This window comes from Lipotes vexillifer, unplaced genomic scaffold (assembly GCF_000442215.2).
Source record: "Lipotes vexillifer unplaced genomic scaffold, Lipotes_vexillifer_v1.1 scaffold691, whole genome shotgun sequence".
Classification (NCBI taxonomy): Eukaryota; Metazoa; Chordata; class Mammalia; order Artiodactyla; family Lipotidae; genus Lipotes; species Lipotes vexillifer.
Window position 1 is genome coordinate 4,113,275 of NW_006788040.1, and position 14,118 is coordinate 4,127,392.

Genomic DNA, 14,118 nt, shown 5'->3' on the forward strand with positions numbered 1-14,118 from the left:
GAATTGATAAATGGCTTCTCTAGTTTTTTTGTTGTTGATGTTTTTTAAGCCTGCTATATTATTTCAGTTCTATGCTATTTAGAGGTCAGTAAAAATCTAGTCCAGGAATCACTTAAAGAATTAATGATGTGTCAGATGATCTTGAAGAGAATAAAAGTTTAGGCCTTATATATTTAGGTGAGTTTAAAAAGTTAATGTGATGCTGAGAAAGCATGTTTACAGTGTACTTTAATGTAATAATTTTTAAAAGCCCCCCCCATATTTTACAGCTTTTCCTGCCTATCCCCTATTGGTTTATGAGAAAAACTTCCTAAATTCAAGTTTTTTCATATCTTTTCTCTTTAGTGCTGAGTGTAAATACTCAGTGTTCTTTAAGTCAAGAACTACATCTTAAGAATGGAAATAGAATTGGTTAAAAGAAAAAAAGGTAACATTTATAGAAAAATTGAGTTCCTTTCAAATATGTCCCTTATGTTCCTTTCAAATATGTTCCTTTCAAATATGTTCCTTTCAAATATGTTCCTTTCAAATATGTCCCCTATGTCCCTTATTCCTTCACCCAATCATTGACCTCAGAGGAAGTAAGTAGAAAGGAATAAAATGGAACAGATTGACACAAAACTCTTCATATAACAAGTTATTTTGGTGTTTATAGAAGTGGAGTCATTCTTCATACACCCTAGGTAATTATATTTCTTGAGGCTCCGAGCCATGTCATATCAACCTTACTAAAACACACCAACTTCATTAAACTTTTATTTATTTATTGCTATAAATAACTGAATAGATTTTTATACTTTTGCTTTAGAAATTATTTGATTATCAGCTATGATTTCTTGACAGTCATGGTGAATACTTAGCAGTGTCACTTCCCTAGGACTGCTAAGTATATAACAAGTTTTATATTTTTGGTAGCATTTTATGAACCATTTATAAAGTTGTTACAGTTTTATTTTTAGAATTTGAAGCCGCTAATTTCTTTATACATTTTAAGTATCAAACTTTGTAGAAGTTTGTACCTCAAGATAAAACCTGTGCCTCAAGATAAAATGGCCCCTTAGAGGGGTTGGAATGGGCCCAGTCAGAGTAGCGAAGATACGGTTTTATGGGTAGTAGCTGAGTGAGTGAGTGTTGTTGAAGTCTCTGTATGGCTGTTCGTTTCATCACTAGGTGACTGGTTTTATAGAAAGCCTGACTGCAGATTAAACAGCTTTAATTGGTACAGTCAGTGGTACCACATCCATGGATTCCCCGATTAATCGGGGAAAATTACAGAAAGTTCCAAAAAGCAACACCTGAATGTGCTGTGCACCAGCAACTATTTACATAGCATTTACTTTATATTAGGTTTTATAAGTAATCTAGAGGTGATTTAAAGTATACTGGAGGATGAGCATAGGTTATATGCAAATACTGTATACCTTTTTTATATAAGGGCTTTGAATATCCATGGGAGGGCTGTGTGTCCTGGAACCTATCCCCCTCAGATACTGAAGGACGAATGTGGTTAGTAGTGGATTATAGTAGAGCAGCAATTCTCAAAGTCTTTGGTCTGAGGACCTCTTTTTACATTCTTGACTTATTGAGGGCCCCAAAGAGCTTTTGTTTATGTAGGGTGTGTCTGTCTGTATTTACTATCTTAGAAGTTAAAAGTTGGGCTTCCTTGCTGGCACAGAGGTTAAGAATCCGCCTGCCAATGCAGGGGACGCGGGTTCGATCCCTGGCCCGGGAAGATCCCACATGTCACAGAGCAACTAAGCCCGTGCACCACAACTACTGAGCCTGTGCTCTAGAGCCCGTGAGCCACAACTGTTGAGCCCACGTGCCACAACTACTGAAGCCTGTGCACCTAGAGCCTGTGCTCTGCAACAAGAGAAGCCACGACAATGAGAGGCCGCACACCGCAACGAAGAGTAGCCCCCGCTTGCCGCAACTAGAGAAAGCCTGCGCGCAGCAACAAAGACCCAACACAGCCAAGGAAAAAAAACAAATTTATTAAACAATAAATAAATAATAAATTTATTTTTAAAAAGTTAAAGCTGAGAAATCTTTAAAATGTTCATTAATTCATTTAAAAATAACAACCAGTTAAATGTTACCATAACATTTTTTATGAAAATTAACTTTTTCCTTATCCGACAATAATTAATATAGAAGAGTAGCATTGATTTTTACAGTTTTTGGTTTTTTTTTGTTTTTTTTCGGTACGCGGGCCTCTCACTGCTGTGGCCTCTCCCGTTGCGGAGAACAGGCTCTGGACGCACAGGCTCAGTAGCCACGGCTCACGGGCCCGGCCGCTCCGCGGCACGTGGGATCTTCCCAGACTGGGGCACGAACCCATGTCCCTTGCATCGGCAGGTGGACTCTCAACCACTGCGCCACCAAGGGAAGCCCTTTACAGTTTTTTTTTAAATGTTTGGCTTAATAGATGACAGCTGGATTCTCATACCTACTTCTACATCCAATTTGTTACAGTATGTTTTTTTTAAATAAGTAAATCCAGCCTCACAGAGATTCATAGTTAGAAAAGGGAAGAGTATTTTAATAGTTTTTCCAGGTAGTTGTGTGTATTCTTCTATTATACTACATCAAAACTTGACAAGTGTCAGTTCTTTTTAATAAATTTATTTATTTATTTATTTTTGGCTGCTTTGGGTCTTTGCTGTGCACGGGCTTTCTCTAGTTGTGGTGAGCGGGGGCTACTCTTCGTTGCAGTGCGTGGGCTTCTCATCGCGGTGGCTTCTCTTGTTGCAGAGCACCGGCTCTAGGCATGCGGGCTTCAGTAGCTGTGGCTTGCTGGCTCTAGAGCGCAGGCTCAGTAGTTGTGGCCTATGGGCTTAGTTGCTCCATGGCATGTGGGATCTTCCTGGACCAGGGCTTAAACCCATGTCCCCTGCCTTGGCAGGCAAATTCTTAACTACTGCTCCACCAGGGAAGCCCCGACGAGTATCAGTTCTTTGAAGGTTAGTTTCAGTGTGGAATCTGAAGCCATATCAGCGAACTTTTTGTATTATGTTAAAACCATAGGTCTGTCTTGCACTTTAAATTAATCTTTTATCCGTGCATAATTTTGTAACATCAAGAATAGGTCATTTAGGGGCTTCCCTGTTGGCGCAGTGGTTGAGAGTCCGCCTGCCAATGTGGGGGACACGGGTTCGTGCTCCGGTCCGGGAAGATCCCACATGCTGTGGAGCGGCTGGGCCCGTGAGCCATGGCCGCTGAGCCTGCACGTCTGGAGCCTGTGCTCCGCAACGGGAGAGGCCACAACAGTGAGAGGCCCGCGTACCGCAAAAAGAAAAAAAAAAAAAGAATAGGTCATTTTGAAAATAATGAGGAATGAGAAAATAATGAGTAAAGCAGATCTTCCAAATGTCGACATATTTCGTGATAAAATTTCTTTAAAAAATCACCCTTGGGGACTTCCCTGGTGGAGCAGTGGTTAAAAATCCGCCCGCCAGTGCAGGGGATACGGGTTCGATCCCTGGTCCAGGAAGATCCCACATGCTGTGGAGCACTTAAGCCTGTGTGTCACAACTGCTGAGCCTGTGCTCTAGAGCCCATGAGCCACAACTACTGAGCCCGGGTGCCATGACTACTGAAGCCCATGCGCCTAGAGCCCGTGCTCCACAACAGGAGAAGCCCCCACAATGAGAAGCCCATGCACCGCAACAAAGAGTAGCCCCCACTCTCCGCAACTAGAGGGAAAGCCCGCATGCAGCAACGCAGACAAAAACAAACAAAAAACCTTGAGTATTGTTTGTTTATAGATAGGATTTTTCTTTCTTTGAGATTAAAAAATTGTTAGAAGTGTGATAAGTAGCATGTGTGGAAATGTCCACTAACTAGTGGTTGTACTTCTTACTGGTGCTGTCAGTTTAACATGATATGGTTTTGCTTATATGAAATTTGCTGTGTAAACAGATTCCATTATAATTTAAAGTCAGACTTTCCAACAGATTGCTTTTTCCCCCTGGTCTTCCTATACCATAAAAATTCATAATGTAGAAGGCTACTTTTTAATATAAATTATAATTAGTTCAATTCACGTGCCATTTAGATTATAATTTATTGTTTCTTTGAAATTGCCTTAATAGAAATATATCTAATTTGTAATATAAAGCAGATTATGCTAGGCGTAGTGGTTCACACATGTTTTCAGTTTGAGAATTCACTTAAGTTTACATTAAAAAGAAAAAAACTTTCTGTTATGGAAAGTTCACATATAACCAAAGTAGACACAGTGGTATAGTGAACTCTCACTTAAAAGTTGCATGAATTATCCCTCATGGACAGTTCTGTTTCATTTATGCCCCATTCCCTTCCCTCTCCAATTATTTTGAAGCAAATTCCAGACGTGAGTCACATCATTTCATTTTTATATAATGCAGAATGTATCTTTCAAAAATAAGAATTGAAGGTTATAACTTAAGAGAAAAAAGCCACTGTATCTTGGTTTCTCTTAAAAGTAATATACTAAGAACTTATTAGTGCTTAATAGAAATGTTCTTAACTACTTTCACTTTTTTTTTGGCATTGGTGTGTTCCCCATCTAAAGGCGCCTAATGTATTAGATGGAACGCTCTTGGGGGTGAATATATTTTCATTGAGCTTTCTGCCAGTCCACCTTGGTCACTGGACTCTCACTGTTATTATGCTCCTAGACATGGCAGAAAAACCCAGTATGGATGAGTAGGAGCTTTGAAATTATTTAAACATTTGGGTTTTTCCAGGATGAAGAGACTCGGCACAGCCTTGAGTGCATCCAGGCCAATCAGATCTTTCCCAGGAAGCAGCTGATCCGGGAGGATGAGAATCTTCAGGTAATTTCAGGCCACTTTTGATTGTGAAATAAGTATTAAGCATCATAGTAACAATGTAGCAGAGCTAATGGATTCAAATAATGTACTATATATAGGAAAATATGTATTAGAAAAATATATTTTTTCCTGAGCCATACACATAATAGAAATATAAGCTGGAAAACATCTCTCCTTTTAGAAAGACTTTTTTTCCTGAGAATTCACTGAGATGATCATCTCTGTGTCATTCCTTCTGTAGTCTAGAATATGAATAACTAGGTTTTATGAATCTTGAATCTTGTGGGTGTAAACCCATTCTCTTTAGGTCCCTTACCCATTTATGTACTGTTTTTGAGTGACAGTGTTTATCATCCATTCACCTGACCTGTGTTTGAACACTTTGCTTTACTGCTTCAAAACTCTGAAGGGTTTCTTCTTCCAATTTGAAGGTTCCTTTCCTTGAACTTCATGGAGAAAGCACAGAGTATGTGGGCCGTGCTGAGGATGCCATCATTGCCCTTTCTAATTACAGACTTCACATCAAGTTCAAGGAGTCTCTGGTTAACGTAAGTGTTTCTCAGCTGTTCTCCCACTAAAGTAGATGGAGAAAGGAAGTATTCAATAAAAAAACTTGTTAATGTTCTCAAAGAGAGGAGTGTTATATGGGGTTTGGTTTGAAAACCTTGTGTTCTCTGCTTTTCTCTCACTTAATTTAAGCACTCAGGGATACTAGGTTAGCAAGCAACTCTTGTGCTTGATTTAAAATGATACATGTAGTTGTCAGCTAGGGTGTCCATTGTCTACTAACACTGCATGAATTGCAGTAGATAATGTACCATTAAGCTTTGTAAGGGTGCAAAGGCTGTGTAGGCTTTTATTCCTCAATTTTTAGTAGTTGCTGACTGCCTCAGTTGAGAGAATTTCCTGGACCTTAATGTCAAATGTTGAGTTGTACTTTGAGCTCAGTGCAGACTTCTGTTACAGGATGAAGTTATTCTAATGGCTCCTTAGTGTTATTAAGTATAAATGTCAAGTACAATGTGTATCTGCATAATGGACTATATATTGCTGAAGAGAAGGAAGGCTTTCAGTTTTCAAGTGCATTTACCCTTTTCAATTATGAGGGTATTCTCAGTGAACTGGTTCTTCCAGCACACTTGCCATCATTAATAGTTTTCAATAAACGTGCCTTTCACCACAAAAATGTGAAGGTTCATGTATTTCAACCAAATGAATGCCTTCTTCCTTCCTCACTGGACCGTATTGTGGCTTTTTGCACTTTGGTTCTAGCACAGAGAAGTGTATTATGACATCTTGTAAAAGCTCAGGACTGTAGTTTCATTCAGATTGTGTGTTTTGGGCTTCATTTTGGGATTCTTAGAAAAAGTTTACTCAGCCATCCAGAAGTTACCCAATTCCTTCATCATATTTTTCCCTTGTTAAGACTCAAATGGCTGATATTTTCTTTGTGGTTGGCATTTATTATTTTAGTATTTATTATTATTCTTTGTAGTTAAGCATTTACATCCAGGAATCATTGTGGCCTGAATTCCTTCTGGTTTCTAGATTTGGGCTATGATCATATCTGTTATGTTAGTTTTCTCCCTATCAGCTAAAAATACACACTGGATTCATCAAGGAAAGAGGCATGTTGTGCTTTCTTACCATATAGCACTGTATTCAGAAGGGCCCATTTGGAATTGGGTGGCCATGATAGGAGGGGACAGGATTGAATCTCCTATAACATTCCAGCAACCAGACGTTTCCTACCAGCTACTGTGGAAATAATGACAGTAATAATTAGTAGAATTGCCCAATTTAATTTTGTGTTTAAACTGTGTTTAAATGTCTAGAATTGATGAAATTGTAATTAAATTGCATGTGGAGATACTTTAGTTTCATATCATTGCATTTTTCCATACAGTCCTCTGTCTCTCAGCTTTTTGGTTTATGGCGAAGTATTTCAGAGACTATTTTTAGATCTATTTGGGAATATGGTCTATTGGAGAGAAAGCATGATTTGATCATGTCATTCACCAGCCTGAAGCCCTTCAGTGTTTCTTAACTACTTCTAAGATGAAGTTACTTAGCATGGTATGATCCTTGGTCCCTGACAGCTTTTCTGTATCCCTCTTTTCCCCCTTCTTCCCTTTGTATTGGTAAAACCACCCTCCTTGGAATCTCAGACATACTTTACACCTCTGAGTTCTCTTTTCTCCTACCCAGGGAACTTCTCTTCATCTGTTAAAACCCAGTTCAGGTGATAAATTCTTCTGTGAAGCCTTTCTCAATCTTAGTTCCCTCCCTGACAGTTTATTACCTTCTCTTCTGGCTTTTTCTGTATCTTGAACATACCTTTACAACATTTACCAGATATGCTGTAATTTTTTGTTTATTCATCTTTGTATCTTCAGAATCCAGCATGTTTACTGGTGCCATGGTATTCAGTAAATACTAAAGTGAATTGAAGTTAATAGGGATCTGAATTAGACCATTTTTAAACCCCCTTTGGGTTTAAAGTTCATTTTAAAACATACTTCTGTGTAAATATGCCTGTGTCATCTTGTCTCTTAACAGTAGCTGTATGAGTAGGTCGTTTACTGGAATTGTTGGTCCCCCACTGTGATTGAGGTACAGTGCTTAAGAAAACTTACCCCTGTTCTTAACTTTTGACTCATTTCTTCACCTAAAAGTGCTTTCCATTTAGCATTATAACCCTCTAAGGCATAGAGCCTGCATGTCACGTTTTAAAAAGCCCAAGTTAATGGTTTTGCACAGAAAAATTGTGCAAAAGTATTTTGGCGTTGCAGTGACTTTAAACATTTCAGGTTGAGAGCGACTAGGACTTCTTCATACAAGTACGTTAATCACATCGCAGTTAGTGCTAAGGTTCCTAAAACCTGTGGTTACTCCAGGAAACAATAGCTCCTCCTACACTGGGTCTTCCCTCAGCAGATGAGTATTTCAGTAAAATCTGTGAGATTAAGAGACCCCCCCCCTTTAAAGGTTATTATATCTAAATCAAACATAAATCTACCATCACCCAGATGTGCCAGTATATATTGTGGCATGCTCCAGTTTGCATCATTTTGTAAATCAACACACATCATTTTGTATGCTTTTGAATCAGCACATTTAGCACTTTAGAGAATGACTTACTGTCATGCTTTAAATAGCTACCTGATAATCATATATTCTCTGTTAATTTCACAGCAGCGCTGAGATACATCATTACTTTAATGCACACACATTCACTGGATATCAAGTTTCCAGTTTCTAGGGTAAAGAACCTCTAGTACAGTTCAGTTGTAGCATTTAAGGTATGAATTGCTCCTATTCTGTGCTTTTCCCAAACTGTATTTTTACATATGTACAGGTAATTTGCTCAACTAATTTATAAACAAGTAAGTGTTCAAGTGGAGTTCATGAAATTTTTAAACAATTCTTGTTGTGTAATTCAATAGACCGCCTCTCAGTCTGCTGCTTCTGCAATCCCAGTAAGTAGCATGAGAATTCTAGGCGGTTGTTGCACCTGTGCTTGGAACAAACTGGTTTTGAGTGTCAGATGCTCACCTTGCAAATCAGCAAAGTGTGTCATCTCTGCATGAGTCCCTTCCCTCATATTAGACAAAGTTCTAGTGGTTTCCTATATGAGGACAATTTGTGGGGTGGGGATAAAGCCACACAGTTTAAACATAAGTGGGTGGGATTGTGACCTTCAAAAAATGTAAACTGAATTTCAACCAGAAATAATTTGTAAAGTCAATGTGAGTATTTAAAAGGACATTAAAACTCCATTTCCAGACTGCTCTGTTAATGCTTCTTAGGAACAAGCTGGAAGTATACTAGGAAACACTTTCCTTAGCATTTTCCTAGATTCTTTCCATTGCCTAACTATTGTAACATCAAAAATCTTCATTCCCCAAGTATCAAAAGGAGGTTATTGTTAACAATGCACTTTGGCCTTAGCATTCATAAATCAGAAGAGCTTCTGAAACCAGTGCTGGAAGAGTATCTTGTAAATACCACAGGTGAGCAATAAAGAGTTTGGGTCTTTAACCTGTGACAGTCTTCTTCCTCTGACAGTTTTTTTTTTTTTTTTTTTTTTTTTTTTGCCCCGGGCTTCTCATTGTTGTGTCCTCTTCCGTTGCGGAGCACAGGCTCCAGACGCGCAGGCTCAGTCGCCATGGCTCACGGGCCCAGCAGCTCCGCGGCATGTGGGATCTTCCCGGACCGGGGCACGAACCCATGTCCCCTGCATCAGTGGGCGGACTCTCAACCACTACACCACCAGGGAAGCTCCCTCTGACTGGTTTTTAAGTCATAAGAGTTAGAGCCCAGATATTCCAGTGTGTTACAGATTTTAGGTTGAGACTCATTACATTATTTTTTACTCTGCTATTGCCAGTTTTACCTCACATGTGTATGCAAGATTAGTACTTCCCATTCATGGTATAAAAAGGGCATTTGTTTTTAAAAGGTATACATTATCCCACTTTTAAATTCTGGTGCTTAAAAAATAATTCACACACACACCCCCACCCACCCAGAATGAATTATGGTAAATATAGTAGGATATGATATAAAATTCCCTCTGGAATGAGACAGTACTGTGGGTCTTTTATACTTGTGCATGTCTATTAAATTTTTTAACTGCCGCTCTTCTGCTTTTTTGGATTGATGCTCTTATGAGTTTTGGTGTACATGATATAACTTTGACCTTTTGAGGAATTGATTAACAGCACTGAGTGTGTTTGATGTATTTTGAGCATGAGTTTGGTGGGTTTTATAAGAGGAAAAGCACTGTAATGGGAGATAGAATTGCCTGGCAGGTAGAAGGCAGAGGAGAAAGGAGCAAAAAGAAAATGAGTTGCTACAAAACACTGAATCAGTGGATAAGAGAGGATTTGAATGTGACTTTAGATTTCTTTGAATTGCCTCTAAGGAATCTTGGTTTACATTCTGTTTTCCTCTTGAAGATCCCTGGTAAAGAGGCTAGTACTTAATTGTGCTCCACGGCATGTGGGTCTTCCCGGACCGGGGCACGAACCCATGTCCCCTGCATCAGTGGGCGGACTCTCAACCACTACACCACCAGGGAAGCTCCCTCTGACTGGTTTTTAAGTCATAAGAGTTAGAGCCCAGATATTCCAGTGTGTTACAGATTTTAGGTTGAGACTCATTACATTATTTTTTACTCTGCTATTGCCAGTTTTACCTCACATGTGTATGCAAGATTAGTACTTCCCATTCATGGTATAAAAAGGGCATTTGTTTTTAAAAGGTATACATTATCCCACTTTTAAATTCTGGTGCTTAAAAAATAATTCACACACACACCCCCACCCACCCAGAATGAATTATGGTAAATATAGTAGGATATGATATAAAATTCCCTCTGGAATGAGACAGTACTGTGGGTCTTTTATACTTGTGCATGTCTATTAAATTTTTTAACTGCCGCTCTTCTGCTTTTTTGGATTGATGCTCTTATGAGTTTTGGTGTACATGATATAACTTTGACCTTTTGAGGAATTGATTAACAGCACTGAGTGTGTTTGATGTATTTTGAGCATGAGTTTGGTGGGTTTTATAAGAGGAAAAGCACTGTAATGGGAGATAGAATTGCCTGGCAGGTAGAAGGCAGAGGAGAAAGGAGCAAAAAGAAAATGAGTTGCTACAAAACACTGAATCAGTGGATAAGAGAGGATTTGAATGTGACTTTAGATTTCTTTGAATTGCCTCTAAGGAATCTTGGTTTACATTCTGTTTTCCTCTTGAAGATCCCTGGTAAAGAGGCTAGTACTTAATTGTGAAAGAAAAACTAAAGTAGAGCTCACACAGAAGGGAAGGGCATCTTAGAGGAAGAAAGAAAGGAGTACCATATGTAATGGAAGGACCCTGAGCTACAGGACAGCCATGGATTCTTGTCCTGATTTGCCACTAGCTTTAGTGTAGTGGCTTAACCTTCCTGGGCTATAAAATGGTCTGGCTCTTGTGTCTGTAATTCTTTGTTATGAGGTTGAATATTGGGTATGTCTAGTTACAGAAATGGTAAGAGATCCTCCTAATATGTGATGAAAGTTGAGAAACCTAAATTAGTGGACTTGCCTTTAAAAAAGTAGAGAACCTTATGTTTTGGTTGGATGTATGAAGAGGAAAAGAAGCCTATCTCGGGCTTTTTAGAAGAGGAGGCAGTCTGGGGGCAGGGGTGCATTGAAGAGTGACATTGAGGTGAAAGGGGAAGAAAAAAGGGAGATACTCATTTGATATAAAATCACGTATTTCCCTTTTAGGTCCTTGTTCTTGCTGCATATTAAACTTCCTTGCATGTGACAATCTGCATGATTATTAAAATCTGTTTTCTGTGTCTATGACTTGAGTACACATGGTTGTTTCTGGTGACTTGCTAGTATCTGTATACTAGCAACCAACATTTTTATCCTTATTCCTTAAATTTGCAGTGTTAAAATACATGAAAATTTGTATATTGAAAGCATTTAGGTAGCATGTGTTTTGCATGCTCTGAGGTGTTGCATATTTGTATTTTGGAAGTCTGGACATAGGCTCTTGGGCTCTAGTCCAATAGTAGGGATGTAAACTTACCTGTTCTTTGTAGCAAAATAGCACAGACTGGTCCACTCCCTCCAGCAGCTGCTAATAGCGATAGTTGGTTTTCAGGTTTTCTAGCTATAAGGAAAGGTGATAGAAGGGGATCTGGGATGCGGGTGACTGCTGAGAGAGCAGGTGGATTTGTAAAGCTCACTCTCACTCTACCCCAGACTCTTCCCATTCCCTGTTCCTGGGACTTCCTAAGTTGTGACCATCTGAGGCTGAGAAAGCAAAGGCTTGTGTCATGTAGGAAGGTTGGAAGGTTGTCCAAGGAAGTCAGGAAGCATGCATAATTTTGGCTGGTAAAATTTTAGAAAATTGAGATAAGAACTCAGGCCTCTTAATTGCCAGTCTGGCAGCTCTTTTTTGTTTGTTTGTTTGTTTTGTGGGGGGGGGGAGGGAGAAGGGGGTTGTAGGTTTAAAACAAAGAAGCCCAACGTGAGTCTGTTATAGGATACCCAGAGGACTGGCCTGAGAACAAATCAGTGTTCTCTTCTGATCTCTTAATCTCCTATTACTTCTTCACAATTTATCCCCACTGATACATTGTTGGTTTTTTTTTTCCTTCTTAGGTGTACAGGTCTTGAAAGAATTTTTAGCTGCATCAACTCCAGTTTCTCACAGCACCTTGGGGTTAAGGACTTAAACAAAAACAGAGGGCCAAAGCTCCTTCTTTTTCTCAGAACACAGGGAAGAATTCTTAGTCTTCCTCTTACTTCTGGTCCTATTATAAGTGTAAGGGAATTTTATTGATTAATCAGGAAGGCTCGGGCCTCCCTGGTGGCGCAGTGGTTGAGAGTACGCCTGCCAATGCAGGGGACACGGGTTCGTGCCCCGGTCCGGGAGGATTCCACATGCCGCGGAGCGGCTGGGCCCGTGAGCCATGGCCGCTGAGCCTGCGCAGCCGGAGCCTGTGCTCCGCAACGGGAGAGGCCACAACAGTGAGAGGCCTGCGTACTGCAAAAAAAAAAAAAAGAAGGCCCTAGTCCTGAGGTAGAACTCCCAACCATTACCTGAGTAATATTATTTTGCTTTCTTCCCCTTTTTAATCCCTGCCCCAGTTTGTTTCTTTATTTGTTTAAGATGTCCGGCATTGGGCTTCTTTTTGATCTCCACATCCTTGTTCTGAGAGTTCTCAGCTGACTCTGGCAACTGCATGGTGGGCCAGCGTTTGCCAGAAGCCTGTTTCTGAAACTGGTTCAGCTAACAGGAGGGCCACCCTGTGCAGGCAGCACTCTCTCGTTTCTGTCTGTTGGAAGAGACTGCCTCCTTCTCATGCAAGACATGAATTGTTGGAATGCTCCTTGCAACTCCCAGAGCCACATTTTGGTTGGGCTTGATACAGTGTAAAAAGACCCTTTTCGAATGAGTGAGAGTATCTACTATTATTTTTACCAGGCTCTCTTTAGAAGTTTTGGAAATTGTTTTTTGAAGCCAGGGGTTGAATCAGGATAAGATGAGGGACAGAGGGAGGATTCTAACAACCGCTTAAGGATTTGTCACCCTGTTCAGATGCTTTCCCTCCTGTCTGCCTGCCTTCTTTGATCCCTCTCCACTGTCATACTTATCCTGTGTTCAGTAGTCTGCTGACCGGATTGGCAGGGAAAGAACCATCCCAGCTTACTCATACCTTGAGCCCCACTTGGCAAACAGGGCTCCTCAGCTTGTCTTTTTTTTTTGGCTGCATTGGGTCTTTGTCGCTGCATGTGGGCTTTCTTTTCTCAAGTCGTGGAGAGTGGGGGCTACTCTTCGTTGCAGTGCGTGGGCTTCTCATTGCGGTGACTTCTCTTGTTGCAGAGCATGGTCTCTAGGCGCACGGGCTTCAGTAGTTGTGGCACACTGGTTCAGTAGTTGTGGCTCATGGGCTCTAGAGTGCAGGCTCAGTAGTTGTGGTGCATGGGCTTAGTTGCTCTGTGGCATGTGGGATCTTCCTGGACCAGGGCTTGAACCTGTGTCCCCTGCATTGGCAGGCGGATTCTTAACCACTGTGCCACCAGGGAAGTCCCCTCAGCTTGTCTTTTGAAGCAAATCAGACCTAGCTAATTAGGCCACTGTGAGACCTGCTCCCTTCTCCTCGTTACCTAGTCTACTGAGCAGAGAGCCTGACCCGCAGCTCTGTCTACTCTCTTGTCTTTTTTGTGCAACCTGCAGGCAGTTCAGACCTCCAGTCTTTTTCAAGATTCTCCTTTGCTGACACAAAGCCACAAGCCCACCTTGTCATTTGGGGCAAGTGACAAGTGTAGTCCCAGTAGCCTCTTGATCTGCAGCTCTTTTCTGTCAACAAGACAGGATAACTGTTCTGGTTCCCTTTAGCTTCTGTGTCATCACAAATCACAGCAAGCTCTAACCTTGTAAAGTAGTACTTTTAGAGGTGAGTTTGAAAGTTTGTTGCCAGAAAGATGGCGTATTTCCCTGTTCTTCCAGATGTGGTGCCTCCTCTTTATTTGTTAGCTTTGTGCTATGACGTGACTTGAGGGTACTGATTAGAGATTGAGAAAAGGAAACCCTAAATCACCCAGGAAATCACTTGAGTGCTATTGATTTAGATGGATATGCAGTTCTGTGCTTCTTTTTCCTGCAGAACTTTCTAATCACTCTTGTTGGACACACTGAAGAACTGCAGGGTCAATACCTTTTTGACTAAGGGAACTTCATCTTTTTTTAATTGCAGGTTCCATTACAGCTTATAGAAAGTGTTGAATGCCGA

At 40.5% G+C, this 14,118-nt stretch overlaps 1 protein-coding gene across 1 annotated transcript in view; it reads left to right on the plus strand.

The window, feature by feature from the left end:
* MTMR3 (myotubularin related protein 3) overlaps positions 1-14,118 on the plus strand; it is a 144,781-nt gene that overhangs the window by 95,879 nt on the left and 34,784 nt on the right. Inside the window, 4 exon segments of the mRNA XM_007461183.1 lie at positions 4,731-4,820; positions 5,249-5,365; positions 14,083-14,115; positions 14,117-14,118. The exon segment at positions 14,117-14,118 is cut by the window's right edge and continues 57 nt beyond it. Of these exon segments, the coding sequence (XP_007461245.1) occupies positions 4,731-4,820; positions 5,249-5,365; positions 14,083-14,115; positions 14,117-14,118 (242 nt within the window).